Source organism: Brachycentrus maculatus, unplaced genomic scaffold (assembly GCF_059751285.1).
Source record: "Brachycentrus maculatus isolate JH-2025_06_01 unplaced genomic scaffold, ASM5975128v1 h1tg000637l, whole genome shotgun sequence".
Taxonomy (NCBI): Eukaryota; Metazoa; Arthropoda; class Insecta; order Trichoptera; family Brachycentridae; genus Brachycentrus; species Brachycentrus maculatus.
Window position 1 is genome coordinate 198,511 of NW_028281373.1, and position 16,697 is coordinate 215,207.

General features: G+C 33.9%; 1 protein-coding gene across 1 annotated transcript; it reads left to right on the top strand.

Moving 5' to 3' along the window:
• Positions 1 to 48: 48 nt before the first annotated feature.
• Positions 49 to 16,530, top strand: Plap (phospholipase A2 activator protein). Its single transcript, XM_088274176.1, has 16 exons — positions 49 to 311; positions 396 to 629; positions 709 to 899; positions 1,350 to 1,491; positions 2,334 to 2,494; positions 5,812 to 5,953; positions 6,198 to 6,378; positions 7,743 to 7,852; positions 9,860 to 9,949; positions 10,024 to 10,197; positions 12,534 to 12,651; positions 12,761 to 12,821; positions 13,823 to 13,951; positions 14,401 to 14,546; positions 15,797 to 15,921; positions 16,237 to 16,530. Exons 1-16 carry the CDS (start codon positions 175 to 177, stop codon positions 16,418 to 16,420), a joined length of 2,325 nt encoding a protein of 774 aa, XP_088130302.1. The 5' UTR covers positions 49 to 174; the 3' UTR covers positions 16,421 to 16,530.
• The last annotated feature ends 167 nt before the right edge of the window (positions 16,531 to 16,697 follow it).

Consider the following 16,697-nt stretch of genomic DNA (forward strand, 5'->3'; position numbering starts at 1 on the left):
AAAGAATATAATATTTTGGTGTACGTTCTTTAGCTAACTTCATTTGCCATGATTCGGAGTTTCGGTTTTCGCTGGGTTGATTTTACTGTTGTCATTATTTAGTTTGTTTAATTATTGGTTCGGATTAACCGGCAATTATTTAAAACGTCTAAATATATTTACGAGTAATTAACGATGTCTATCCCAGAATATAAACTTAGTACCGTGCTCCACGGCCACTCTTTAGATGTAAGAAGTGTCTCTGTAACTAAGGACGAGTGTATTCTTTCATCGTCTAGAGACAGGACTGCAAAATTGTGGCATCCTGAGGGGTAAAAAATAAAGAAAAGATATGATAATGGAAACACTATGTGCCGGTATTTTATTATTTGAACTTATTATTGAATGTATTTCAGAGCCAAAGATTTCGCTGCTGTTGTTACCTATAAAGGTCATAGTAACTTTGTGTCGTCGATATGTTTTCTTCCACCGTGTGAAGCCCACCCCGACGGACTAGTCGTTACTGGTAGTAATGATACAACAATATGCGCATACAACATTCAGGACCCTACTCCTGTCATTGTTCTGAAAGGCCACGAAAACGCCGTATGCAATGTGTCACCTGGCAAAATACCCGGTTCCATTTTGAGGTTAGAATTGTTTTACGCTCATTAATTCGTCGGAAATATACGACGGTACTACATCATAATTAAACATAATTTATTGCAGTGCTAGTTGGGATAATACTGGTCGCGTATGGTCGGTGAATGTTTTGGATTCTCCGATACTAATTCTGCGGGGTCATACTGCCGCTGTTTGGGCGATTATTGAACTTGGAAATCAAAACATAGCAACCGGGTCTGCCGATAAGTCTATTATCATTTGGAATCAAAACGGCGATAAAATAGAAAGTTTAGTTGGTAAGACACTTGATCATAATTATTTGCTACATTATACTTGCTTAATCCTTAGCCGTTGCGGGACAGTTGTCATGAAATGCTCTCCAGCCGTAAGAAACAGTGAGAGTTTGACGATCTTTAAAAAAACGCATTTGTTTACCAAATCGTTTCATTATTTTCGTTTTCCCAATTTTATAACAGTCTTATATTATAAATTTTATAACTTTGGCGATGATAGATTTGCACTTACCATATGAAATCAAAGGCAAATAACCTCCTTTTGGGCCAAACATTGGCGCAATGTCACCAAATAAACACTCGTTTAATTTTAAATGCTCTCCAATTCAATGTTTTTATGTACCCATTAACTTTTGGGTATGTTATTAAGAAATATATGAAAATAGCGTTTGAAATGCAAGTAGCAAATAGTCGAGTATTCTGATGAATAATAATTCATTTATTTTTTTGCAGGTCACACAGATTGTGTCCGAGCCCTAGCTGTGGCAAACAGCGAGTCATTCTTCAGCTGTGGGAACGACGCCAGTGTTCGCCATTGGTCCAATAAAGGGGAATGTTTGAACACATATTTTGGTCATTCTAATTATATTTACAGGTACCTATATTAGTACTTAGTTAGTAACCTATGCATTATTATTTTTTGTATTATGGAATAATATGAACAGCAGTTATTAGAATTATGCTATAATTTGTTTTTTAAATAGCACAAAATTCTCGTCCCGCTGACTGATTTTTCTTTAGCAAAATTTTCTTTTAATCGCAATTTTAAATAAATTAGCTTTAAAATAAAAAATAAAAATTCTGTAAAACAGCAAAACATATTTTTTTTAAATGCGATATCATTAAGTTTTTTTTAAAAATTGACTTAAATTACCGATTTATTCCCTGATTTTGATATTTTTGCAACAACAAAAAAATGCTACTCTATTTTGAAACATCGCCGTGCATCAGATTGTACTTATACAGAATTAATGATTTTTTTAAATTTTCCAATTCAAAATATTTGAAAATTAGTACCTTCAATTTCAAAAGCTTTTATTGTATTTTCCGAAGTCAAATACAAGGTCAGAACATCATTTTTTTGCATACTAGCCAGGGTCCATAAAGACAGAATATCAGTCTTAATTCTAGAATTTTCGTTCAGCAATGCCAAGAAAGCGTGCAATTTGTATTGCCGGTGCAAACTTGTACTCCTAGGGTAGATCTATAATTTAAAAAAAAAACAATAAATTGTCACGGTCTGCTTGGAAATTAGCCGACTGCTGCAGAGGGGTAAATGTTATGAAAACACTTCCAGACTAACCTAATAGAATATGTATGGTTGGTTAGATCATATTGCTTTGTAGCAATAACCCCCACCAATGTACATTTATTGTGCACAAGCAATTTAATAAATAAGGATACAATAATATTTATGAGAATACGCTTTTATTTCAGTATATGCACTAATCCTTTCTTGAGAGGTTCCTCTTTTGTAACATGCGGTGAAGATTCAACTGTTCGTGTGTGGACTGCGGGTGATAATGTGTGCACCCTAACACTCCCTGCCCAGTCAGTATGGAGTGTTGCTTGTCTTTCCAATGGTGATATTGTGGCAGGTAGGTTGAAAAATTATCTGTATGAACTCAAACAAACATACCTTTCATACAATATATTTATTAAAAAAATCTTTATTGTTTTATTTTTGTAAAAAGAATGCTACCTGTAATTTTTTTTACAACTTTTGAAAGACTTTTTGTTTTATAAGTAATTTTCCTATTTTCCGGAAGTATTTTTTGCACAACGTCAAATAATGTTGCACTTTTACATTAATCTTTACTGAAAAAACATATTTTTGGTTTTTTGTTTTTCAAAAATATCAAAATCAATTTTTGTGTAGAAATGTTGCCAAATTAAAATGCATGCATTATGAAAATAAGATTCTATTTTTTTTAATGATAAATTGAAATTATATTTATATATTCTTCTTCTCCGTCTTAATCCTCATTGCTGAGGGTTGTGACCCTTGCAGAAGCAATGACTCTTCTCCAGTTATCCCTTGACTGCGCTGCACGTAGCGCTCCAACCACTGAGGTGCCTGCTGCTGCCTTAATTTGATCGGTCCATCGTGTGGGGGATCTTCCTCTCCCTCTCTTTCCCTCCAGGCTACCGATCACAACTAGTCGTTCCAGGCTATCCTCGTTGCCACGCGCAACGTGTCCAAAGAACTGGAGAATCCGTCGGGTACAGATATTGGCCAGAGACAAGCCATCCAAGCGTAGTTCCTGGCGAATGGACTCATTGGTGCGTCTAGCTGTCCATGGAATTCGGAGCATGCGCCTCCAACACCACATTTCAAAGGCATCAATTTTTCTCCTTTCTGCTGCTTTTATAGTCCATGTTTCAGCAGCATAGAGAAAAATGGAGTGGACCAAGCTCCTGACAAGCTTCATCTTGGTGTTGTTACTCACACCCCGGTCTTTCCAGATTTTGTCTAGCTTAGACATGGCACTTTTGGCGATGGCGATACGACGTCTAATCTCTCCTTCACAAGTTCCTTCATTGCTGATTTGAGATCCAAGGAACTGGAACTCGTTTATTATCTCTAAACCTTCGAGTGAGTTCCCGAGATCACCAAACTTCTTAGATCGATCTATGATCATGATCTTGGTCTTGCTTTGGTTAATCTCTTGTCCCAGTGCCTTGCTCTCAATCTCTACTCGTTTAAGGAGATCTACCATCTCTTTTGGGTCTTTGGCCAAAAGTGTTGTGTCGTCCGCATATCGTATATTGGACAGCTTTACGCCACCAATGGACACTCCTCCATTCCATTCGTAGAGAGCCCTGCGCATGATGTATTCCCCATAGATGTTAAACAGGTCAGGGGAGAGTATGCATCCCTGTCTTACACCTTTCTCAGTGGGGAAGCTTGCAGTGTTTATGCCATTGATTCTTACGATTGCCTTACTTTGGGCATAAAGTCCATGGATGAGTTTTATCAAATGGGATGGGACTCCCATCTCCATGAGTACTTTCCACAGATGTTCCCACTTCACGCAGTCGAAAGCTTTTTTGTAATCGATAAAGCATAAAACTGTTGGCGTCAGGAACTCTCGGCTTTTTTCGATCACTTGGCGGATGTTGAGGATCTGCTCTCTTGTTCCTCTTCCTTTCACAAAACCAGCTTGTTCCTTTGGTATTTGCCATCCAATGTAACTGTGTAATCGTGCTTTTAGAACATATAGCATTATCTTGCTGGTGTGAGAGATAAGTGCTATTGTCCTATAGTTTTCACACTTTTTGGATGAGCCTTTTTTGTGAAGAGGAATGAAAACAGATTCAGCCCATTCCTGAGGCCATGTTCCCGTTCTCCATATGAGGTTGCAGAGATCCAGCACTGTTTTTATGCCCTTATCCCCTAGTTCTTTTAGAAGCTCGGCCTGTATGCAGTCATTACCGGGGGACTTGTTGCATTTTAGTTTTTTCAGTGCATTTCGAATCTCTTCTTCCAAAATGTCGGGTTCCATGGTTTGATTCTCAAAGGAAGGACTTCCTGCTGTTGAGGTCTCGGCATATAGTCCGGAGCAGTAACCTCGCCATCTCTCCAAGACGCTGCCAATGTCCGTCAGAACGCTTCCATTTTGGTCCTCTATTGCCCATGTCTGAGGTTTGAAGGCACGGGTTAAGAGTTTAACCTTTTGGAAAAGATCCTTTGTAGTGACGCTATTCGCTTTATCTTCTATCTCAGCACAGATATCCGAAATTTGTTTATTTTTGTCTCGTCGGCAATGTCTTTGTATATCTTTATTGAGCATAGAGTATTCTTGTCTCGCTTCTGCAGATGAGGTTCCTTTTACTCTCATCGCTTTTCGCTTTGATATCATATCCCATGTGGGGTCTGATATCCAAGATTTCCTCTTTTCATTTCTCGGCTCCTGATATTTCATTGCAGTCTTGAAAATTTTCTCTTTGAGACTGTTCCAACGCTGTTCGACGTTTTCTGAGGAGTTTACGTTGAAATCAGCGTCTCGTTTCCTGATATCTGTGCCAAAACATTTAATTGCTGGCTCATTGAGGTTTAAAGTTTTAAACTTATCCCTTTTTATAATTTTGAACTTGGCTCTGATTTGTGCAATCAGCAGATTATGATCAGAGCCGCAATCTGCACCAGGATAAGTTTTAACATTACTTACTGATGACCTCCAGCGGCTATTTATCATGATGTAATCAATCTGGTTGCGACATCTATCACCCGGTGATATCCATGTGTATAGGCGTCTGATGTGCTGTTTAAACCAAGTATTCATGATTATCATTTTTTCTTCAATAGCAAATTGGATCAAACGTTCACCTCTATCATTTTGGGTGCCAATTCCATAATGGCCAACTGCACCTTCGAGGTAACTGTTTGATCCAACTTTTGCATCGAGATCACCAATAACCATCGTTATTTCTTTATTGGGTATTTGAGCCAGCGTATCTTTGAGAGCAGAATAGAAAAGATCAATAACTTCATCTGGAGCATTGGCAGTCGGTGCATACACTTGTATTATTGTATTATTTATATATTATCCAAGTGTTAATTAGATTTGTGCAGGCATTTGCTGCTTTGAACAGCAAAATTATCAGTATAAAAAAATCCAGTATTCAGTCAAGCCTGTCATCATCAAGTCAGTTCATCACTGTCAATATGCGCTCATTAAAAATGTCTGTATTTTATATCAATTTATACTGGCACTGACTTTATGAAGAGTGGTTGTAGGAACCTATGATATATTCCACCATATGCTAGTAAATATAAATGATCTGGCGTGGGGGTCCACTCCACGTGGTGGGTCCAATAATCAATTAAAACTTAAAATTACTCCTATCAAAATTAAATATATAATGTTATTTTGTTTTTGTATAGTAGGTATTTAAAATGTGTGGTTTTTAGGTTCAAGCGATGGGTTAATTAGAGTGTTTAGTGCTGATGCACTTAGGTATGCAGATGACGAAGCACTAAAAAGTTTTGACCAAGAAGTACACAAGCAACAGGAAGCATCTATGCAAGAAATCGGAGGAGTAAAAGTAACCGAGTAAGTCAAAATTATTGCACTTACTCCACCTAAAATTTATTCATAATTACGATAGGATATTTTTATGAAGTAAACATTAATTTAATTTGGTAGACAACAAAAGTATCTTTTCTTTATATATTTCTTTTGTTAGCAGAGGTATTTTCTCCTCTAAAATTTCAGTGGGTGGACTTAATTCATTTTTGAGTTATGCAACGCTTAGGTTGGAGGGTTTTTATTTTATCATCAATAAGTGTGTTTGTAGTTTACCAGGTCCGGAGGTTTTGTTTGAGCCGGGTAAAAGTGATGGTCAGACTAAGCTGGTTAGGAAAGGCACCAATGTGAAGTGTTACTCTTGGAGTGTGGCTACACACAGCTGGACCGAGGTCGGAGACGTCATGGGGGCTGCGGGGGCCACTGAAGGCAAAACTTCTTATCAAGGAAAGGTTAGTTCCCTCGCAAGAAGCTCTTTACTACTCTTAAGTACTATTATTACTACTTCTACTATCACTCCATTTCTCCGCAGGGGTAGGCAGAGAGGATGGAACTAGTCATTTGTGCCATCTGATTACGTAGACTTTTTACATGTGCATACCACCTTAAATAACTTTTCTTAAACTTTTCAATTATCTCTTTTCAGCCTTACATTATTTTCTTATATCTTGAATTTTTAATTCTGTCATACAAGGAATTTTCACACATACATCTGAAAGAATGCATTTCAATTGCATTCACTCAGCTTTCATCCTTCATTTGCCAATTCCATGTTTCGCTTCCATACAGCAATGCCGGTACCAGCACTCCATTGTGAACAGCCAATTTAGCTTCCATGGGGATATTTTTATTCACAATCATTCTGTTGAAAGCACCAATTATTATATTCCCTACATTCACCCTTCTCTCAATATCTTTATCCACTTTTTCATCCCTTGAGAACTAGCTTCCTAGATATAAAAACTCTTGCACTTGTTTCATACATCCATCTTGTATGATAATTTTGCATTCTGTTCCATATGTGTATGCATTATTTAAAAAAATAAAATAACACTTGTGGTATACTACTCAATGAGTTTTATTTAATAATACTCTTTGAGTGGTATAATACAAGTGTTTAATTTAAAAATAAAATAACACTTGTGGTATACTACTCAATGAGTTTTATTTAATAATACTCTTTGAGTGGTATAATACAAGTGTTTAATTTAAAAATAAAATAACACTTGTGGTATACTACTCAATGAGTTTTATTTAATAATACTCTTTGAGTGGTATAATACAAGTGTTTAATTTAAAAATAAAATAACACTTGTGGTATACTACTCAATGAGTTTTATTTAATAATACTCTTTGAGTGGTATAATACAAGTGTTTAATTTAAAAATAAAATAACACTTGTGGTATACTACTCAATGAGTTTTATTTAATAATACTCTTTGAGTGGTATAATACAAGTGTTTAATTTAAAAATAAAATAACACTTGTGGTATACTACTCAATGAGTTTTATTTAATAATACTCTTTGAGTGGTATAATACAAGTGTTTAATTTAAAAATAAAATAACACTTGTGGTATACTACTCAATGAGTTTTATTTAATAATACTCTTTGAGTGGTATAATACAAGTGTTTAATTTAAAAATAAAATAACACTTGTGGTATACTACTCAATGAGTTTTATTTAATAATACTCTTTGAGTGGTATAATACAAGTGTTTAATTTAAAAAATATATACATATATGTCATTCCACAAAGTTAATGCCGAATCAATAAATAATATTATGTCTGTTTTGATGGTTGTTTTTGTTACAGGAGTATGATTATGTATTCAGTGTAGATGTTGAAGATGGAAAACCTCCCATTAAGTTACCATATAATATAGGTGAAGATCCATGGGTAGCCTCGCAGGCTTTTATTCATAAGTATGCACTTTTCTTTATATATACAGCTGCGTACACAAACACCATCGCACTCGCTAAAAATTAGAAAATTGGCTATAATTAATTAAACTTTATGTAAAAATCGTTCTTTTTCAATTAATTAATTTATCTGATGAATATTCTTTACTTTTCGGTATAAATAAGATTTTATTCTTGTGAGTTGTAAAAAGAAATCAATTTTATATTTCGGGTAGCAGATCGGCCGCATAACAGTTGATTTGGGGTATAGTGTCTTTGAAATTATTATTGAAAGATCTTATCTTTTTACTGTTTATATTTTGATAAAAGGTTAATATTGCTTTAGTAAAAAAATAGGCAAGTTTGAATACAACAAGTTTATTAGGTTTTAAATAATATATTTTTTGTCGTTACACCTTTATTTTTAATAATCATCAAATTCTTTTATTTATGAAAACATACAATGAATTTAAAATTTCTGAAAACATTTGGTTTTTTCAAACTCCAATCAACATTTTTTTTAATTTGTTGATATTATTTGCATTTTTTTGAAAGTTTTTGGTTCATTATAGCCCATAAATTTTCTATCGGGTTCAGATTGGGACTGTTTCTGGACCAAATAAGCGATTTAACTCCAGAAAAATTCTTGAATTCAGTTATTTATAAGAAAAACAATAAACTATACATCACAAAAGTAAATATAATTTTAAAAAAACAAATGTTTACCCACAGTACAGGCCCTACTAAGATAAGGTGCAGAATTGTCTTGGAATATAGGATCGGCAGTATGTTGACTAATGTCCTCAATTGCTGGAATGACGTGGTTCTCTAAGTCTGATTTGTATTGGATGACATTTATTGTACTCTCCACGAAGTGCAGCGGTCCCAAACCGTGAGATGTCATACACCCTCATATCATGTAGGGTGAATGCTTGACACTTCGAGAAAGAAACTTGACGACTGGGAAGAAATCCTTCCCCAGATTTTCGGCGCAATTGCTTTCTTCCATCTGGGTCAAATAAATTAAACTTTGATTCTTTGGAGAATATGACCTTCTACCAATCCTCCAAGGTGCAATTTTTTTGTTCTTTCGTCCAATTTAACCGAGCCTTTTATATTTTCTCCATTAAGATTGGTTTTTTGCCGGACTTTGCTCATGATAACAAAATTCTAACAGTCTTCTGGACACGGTTTTCACAGAAAATAGCTAGCAGATTGCACCTTGTTGTGTATTTTGGGTGTCATTAAAAAATTATTTTCCTTTACCGTTTTTTTTTCTTACGGTCCTCTCTAGAAGTCACTCGTCTTCCACCGCTTCCTTTTTTCCAGTCTACAAATTCATTTTCTCGAAAAAAAATTTATTGGACTCCTCACAGTATATTTTGAGCACCCAACTCAACGAGAAAATTCATGTTTTGAAATGTTTTCCTACCACAGTGTGATAATATTCCATTTGATCGCGGCACTATTTGGCCATATCTTCCCATAATTTTTATGTGGTGTTTATTTTAACGCCAGTAAAACAAGACTGGTGTAATATTTAAAACTTTAAATTGTTTAGAAAGATTACCGATAATATCCTTAATGCGACTTACAAAAGAAACATTTATAGAAAAAGAATTTCTTGAAAGAGCGGTTAGCAAAGTCAAGGGTTGCGGTAACAGGTAAGTGCGATGGTTTTTGTGTCCTTAGGTGTAAATCCTTAGTTTTCCCCTTTATGAATCACAAAGTATGTTATTGTATCGACTGTTACCCGCCAAAACATTGGCAAAGGTCAATTAGTTTTAGTACATCTGCAACAAGAAAAACTACACTTTGTAGCAATCTTTGTACTATCACTTACCTGAAACCAGAAAAGACTTATGCATACACCTGGTGCTGTAGTATATTTTTACTATAATAATTTAATCCCTAAGCATGAAACAGCACTATGTGCAATTCTATATGAATAAATTGTTTCACTGATCCTTGTTCTGTTTTATATGACAATAATATGAGTAAATGTGTAACATGTCGCTACTTCTATTTCAGAAATAATTTACCGCAAGTTTACTTGGAACAAGTAACTAATTTCATACTTACAAATTCTGGTCAGACCGGAACTACAGTGCCTACTACTGGGTAAGTTTATCACAAATGCAGTGTAATTTTGGATTAAAATTTGTAAATTTGCAATGTTTTGTACAAACTTCCAGCGACTATATGGATCCATTCACGGGAGGATCCCGTTATGTGCCGGGAAGTGGGGCGGCACCTGCGGGGGTAGCAGGAAATAATGCAGATCCTTTCACCGGAGCCTCCAGCTATTCTACTTCAGGAGCTAAAGCACCGAGTGTCCCCACTTTATTTCCTCAAAAAACATATCTAAGGTTTGAATGACTTTCTTCCTTACCTTTGTGGCAAAAACTTCTTATTTTATAGACCAGTATGAAATACTGGTTTAATATATTCAAAATTTAATCAGACCATGTTAAAGGATACATGATAAGTTAAAGCTCATTAATTCGAAATTGACTACTAAAATTTGAAGAAATATTCAAATTCCAATAAAAAAACATCTGATGATGTTTTGAAGGTAATTCATATATCGCTCACTCCTTTCAAGAACGTCATAAATCAGAAATCGACAATTTTAGGTTGTGCATATTTTCAGAATGCCCATAAAATGTACTATATCCCAGCAAAAGAGGCATATTTTTAACTTAATATTTACTCGCTACAGGGCAGAAAGTGTTGTTTTTGCATTTTGAAGAAAAGGTATTGTTTAATTATTTTTTTTAATATAATAAATATTTTTCAAATGGAGGAAAAACCTTCAGGTTTTACCTAAAAAGATCTGTTGCACAGTAAAAAGTTCAATAAGTGGCTTGATATTTATTTTTAATACTTTGTATTATATTTTTAAACTTTAAAAACGTTCTCCTGTAAATCAAGTTTTTTGATTTATGACGTTCTTGAAAGGAGTGAGCGATATATGTACCTTACAAAATAGCAAAATCAGTTAAATGAGTGATTTATTTAACTTTTTTTAAATTGTTGTTTTGAAGAAGAAGAAAAAAACCTCAATTTTTTTTCATTAATTGTTTCAACAGTCACTTTGTGGTAAAATCTTTGCATTTTTAATTAAAGTTTTACTTTACTAAGTAAATGCATTTATTATTACTTATAATTTTTTTTTGTAAAGGCTGATCGGTTTTTAATTTTTTTTACAAATATAGAAATGTATTCATTTAAAAAGAAGTATTAAAAAAATTACTTACAAAATATGAATGACTTCCTGAATGTCACTGAAATGTGAGACAAAAACTTTTGTAATAAATATTATAATATTATGTATACATAAATATGATGTGCTTTTCAAGCCACTACTTTGGTAACCGATTGAATTAATGTATTGGGATTTTGAACTATTTGTTTTAAATGTTCAAAAAAGTTATGTATACAAAATCACAATAATGTAATAGTAACATGGAAAAAAATTGAGAAACATGGGAGCGTTTCAAATATTCGGTGAAATGTTGTTTTTTATCAAAAGTAATGGATTATTGTCAGACGGGAGGAATATCTTATTTAACATACTCAACCTATAAAGGATTGTATTAGACTCGTTTTGTGTTTATAACAGCTGATATAATCAATATTTTCATTCATCATTTTCTTGTAAAAAATTCGCCTATGAATGATGTCACAAAAACGATGGATTTATTTTAATATTGGTAACATTGCTAAATTATTGGCGGATCTATTTGTTGACGTCTATGGTTCACCCTCCCGTCCCCCCCTCCTCCCAAATATTTGTATAACACAACGGTAGTGTAGTGGTAAACAAACTATCCACACTACTACTATTACAGCTCTATAAACCATAGACAATAAACCATATGATGTCATAAAACGTTCGATGACGGAAATTTGATGACGTATGCGAACGCTCGTTTTTCGTTTTTTTTAAATATCTAAAGTTTAAACCTCAATATATCCCTTAGTATTATATTGGCAACAGATTTCAATAAAAATGTTATAGTCTTGTGATTTTTCATATTAATTTATTAGCCAATAAACCAACATTGTGACATAAATCATGAAAACACTGTTGGAGGGACTAGAATTTAATAATATTTTTTTAAATTATTGCATCATAGTTTGGATTAATGAGCTTTTACTGTTCACTTTTTAAAGATTTATAGTTGCCAATAGTGACCACTATCATCTAGGATTCACGCCTGAAGCTGGTTTCTGTCCGACTCAAGAGTTTGTGATGTTTTGTACACTCAGTACATTTTGTATAATCCCCAGAGAAAAGTTCACTGAAGATGTCGTTAAGTGAATGTGCAGGCCACTTGATATCGCCTTGCCTAGATATGGACTCTTCCAGAATTAACCCATAGTTTCCGTTATTGTTTGTAAAGACTATATAAAATTAAATTCGATATAATTAAAATGTATCTTTGTTTTAAAATCACTATAAATAATTTAAATTTAAAACAAAGTTACATTTTAATAAAAAAAATGGAAAATCACAAAGTAAGTGCTTCAAATATAAATCATAAATTAGATGTTATGAAAGATCACCACCCCCGTGTTACCACAGTTGGTATAATATTCTGGTGTAGGTGTTTTTGCCGTCTAATGTTAGTATAATTTATCTAATGACTTGTTAACATGTCATAATAACTATATTGATATCAAAATTATTATTTTTCAGATTTGATCAAGGGAATACTTCACTTATACTTGATAAACTAAAAGAATTCAATATGAAATCTGAGTGTGAATTATGTTCTAATACTGATTTAGAAGAAATCGTAAAATTGGCAGATATAGTATGTCATTTAATTCTACTTGTAATAAATCATTACATGCCTTAATTTCCTAATTTAGTTAATTAAAAATTATATACATACTAAATACACATTTAATCTTTCTTTTTAGAAATCCGAATATAGTGCAGAAGCTGTTGATAAATTAAAACAAATTTTGGCATGGCCACAGGGTAAGTTTTATTCAACATTTCATCTTAATATTAAGTTGTGCCACTATTTCCACACTTTTCATTTTATTATCACTTTCCCAGACGAAAAAACAGTTTTTGCCGTTTTTGGGGCCGATTCCCCCTTTGCAGTCCACTGTTCGGACTGTATTTTTGTTTCTGGAGTACCATGGTGAATCCAAGTTTCATCTACAGTTATTAATCGGCGCCAAAAGTCTGACTCATTGAGCCTAAACTTCGCCAACAGAGCGGTACAGATATTCATTCCAACACGTTTTTGGTCCGGAGTGAGCAAACGTGGCACCCAGCGCGCGGACAGCTTTCTCATCCCTAAATCTTTATTTAGTATGCAACAAACACGTTCTTTCGACATCTTCATCTCTGCCATCTCTTTAACCTTAATCCGACGGTTGTTCAACACCATTTGATGCCCTTGAGCGATGTGATCATCAGTGGTGGCAGTTTTTGGCCGTCCCAAATGTTCCAAATCATCATTCAAGCTGGTACGTCCACGTTTAAATTCAGCTGCCCAAAATTCCTTGCCCAGAGTCCCTTATACAGCGTCCAACTCGTCTTTAATTTGCATAGGCGTGTTGCCTTTCAAAGACAAATATTTTATGACTGCTTGATTTTCAATTTTTTCCATTTTTAAAAAAACGCTCAAGGCAACTCACTCAAACGACTGTCAAACAATAACTATGCATCCAAAATGGCCGAAATTTTGATGAGTGCCTTTCAACGCATGCGCAAACACATTCCCCAATTTTTATTGACAACTACTGACAGTCGGAAACATTCAGACAGCCTTCGTATTAGTATATTTTTCTAGTGTTTTAATCACGTAGATCAGTGGTTTTACTGCCGCAAATCGGTCAACGTTTGATAATTTTACTGCGACTAACTCAGGGGGGGACGTTAATTGATTTTATTTTACATTGTTTTGATTTAACCATTTCAAATTTATTTTATTTAAACATGCCTACAAAATAAAAAACTTTTTTCAGAATTCCTGTTTCCTGTACTAGATGTCACGAGACTGGCAATAAGACAAGCTAAAACAAATGCTGATTTATTTAACAAAGAATCCTTCGGTCATCACCTTATTTCATCACTCGTAGATAACTTGGTACCTGGTTAGTATATTGAGTATGTATAATATTTGTAAATATTCTTTGTATGTAGCGCTTAACTTCCACATGTGATTTCGCATCGTCAATGGTACAAGGCATACATTGATCACTATGCCAAAAGAATTTATCCAATGTCCCATTGTCTCAAGTTACTACTGGAAATTAGCATTTGTCAATAGGCCTATACAACAATGCCAGATCCCACAAAAAACATAATTTTTTTCAATTAAAAAAGAATGTTGACTCATTCACTTATTTTTTCAAATACAAATGGAATTAGCGCTACAAGTAAATGTCTTTTTACAAAAATAATACTTTTTTTGAAATCCGCCATATGAGGTTCAACAACCAGACATGTGTATGTATATGTAATAAAACAATTGCACTTATAATTATAGGGCATTCAACATACTCTATGCACCATTTATTTTAAAATTTCAATTATCTTTTAGGGCGACTTCCAGCTAATCAATTGTTATCTCTGAGGGTTTTGACAAATGCATTTTCTCATCTTGAAGGAGAAATGATGGTATTAGAAAAGCACGAAGAAGTTTTAAGTTCATTGATTTGTCTTTCGGAAGTAAATAAAAATATGCAGGTATACCCATTATCTAATATTACTAATTAATTTGTGTATATTTAAAAATAAAATAAAAAAATACCATTGTACAAATGGGCCATCTAACATTTGCAATTGAATCTGCTATTAAAAAAAAAAAATTGATTTAAAAAAATAAGTATTGTTATGTTTTTATGAGAAAGTTTAAAAAAGCTTTACATTTGAGAATGAAACACAACATCTTTCAAATGACTGCCACGGCTGGTTTTACATTGATCAACATTCCCCATTCCATTAACTCAATTTTTCACTACATTTTTGATTGAGCTTCAATCCCATGAATGACCACTTCAATTTCCGGTTTCAAGGCCTCAATCGTCTCTGGGTGGTTAGCTCAACACTTATCCTCAATGGCTCCCCACAAATAATAGTCCCGACGGGGTCCAATCACACTTCCGAGGAGGTCAATTGCTATTAGAATTTTGTCTGATTATTATATTTTCAAAAACAATGCGCAAAAGATGGATTGTTAAGTTGGTTGTCTGGCAAATGACCCCGTCCTGTCAAAATCAAATGTCCTCTAAGTCATAGGAAAGAAAAATTTATATAGCATGGCATGGTAACCCTCGCACATAACAGCGGCGCATTGCTCGTTTTCAAAGGAAAATGCTCCAGTGATGCCACCGTATCAAAATCAGCACTAAACAGTCACTTTGTTGCGGGTGCATCGGCTTCTCAATAATGACGTTTGGATATTCTGAGCCCCAAATGTGTTAATTTTGCTTATTGGCATAGCTTTTGATGTGGGTAAAAATGCTCATCTTCGACCAAACAAAGGTCTTTATGCTAAGTTAGTTCTCTTCAGTTCTCTGAGGAGAATAGCACAGTGCGAGAAATGCTCTCAAAACGATGGCGAGTTTTCAAACGAGACGCTTCACAAATTGGTCCGCAAACTGCAATAAAGACAAATCTTTTTTTGTCAAATTTTTAGAGTAAATTTCTTATAGTTTGGGTAGAAGATGGAAGTAAGTTTTTGATAATTTTTGCCCATCGCCCATTTTGTAAATGTCTTCACTAATTTTCTGTCAATTTGTGAATGTCATTATGCCTATTGAACTCAAAATAACCGGTAGTTCAAATTCGAAATGTTGAGTGGCCCACCCTTTATCCTTTGTTTTTATTTTGATTTAAATGATACCCAAACCACAATCAACAAGATAAATAAATAGAATTTTAAAAAATAAACCCAATCACTCATTGAACATGTTTGCCTTTGGTAAAATGTTTAGATTGCCGCTTCTACCCTTCTGCTCAACTTGTGTGTTGCTCTTGGCCAACTCGATAATACTACACAATTATGCAACGGAGTCTTGCAGATGTTAGCCAAATTCTCAGATCACGAAGCGTACTTCAGGTAATTATTATTATTTATGCGTATCGAACTAAACACATTTCTTCTTTTTTCCACTTTTTTTTACAATAGGTTTTGATTTATTTATGAATAAATTTGCTTTGATATATTTATAAATAAATCTGCTTATTGTAGTATCGTTGCGATGCAATTTCTTAAATAGAATAGTCTCTTTCCCACAGATCAACCTTTTTTTTAATGGAAGGTAAGGCCCTAACCAGTGATTAATTAACTGTAATGGTAAAATCAGTCAGTGGTGCGTTTCGTTCTGCCCGGAGTGTATATTAGTCAATAATCTAAATGAACTTTCTTTTACAGAGGTCTGGTTGCTTTGGGTACACTAGTCATGGAATCACCATCAAAAATTCAACTCACAAGTATGATTGTGTCAGACTCAATGTTCATGTTTCAACTAAGAAAATATGCCTCACCTGAAGCAAATGCCGATGTCCATAGACAAAAGATAATGAACTGTGCTCAGCAAATTCTCCATATACTATAATAGCCTTATAGACTTGATATTTTATTTATGTAATTTCTTATTATTCTAATGTAAGATAAATCTGCAATATTTTTTATCAGATATGAAATAAAATCAATTCTCGATGAAAATTTTTTTTTTGCACATAATTTTACTAGTTTAAATAATTTTTAAGTCATTATTACATATTTAACTTTTTTATCTATTTTTTTTTATATTATTTAACCTTTCTGGGAGTATGGATATAAATAAATGTCGGTGCGAATTTTCTTCAATGAAGTATCGACATCAATAAAGG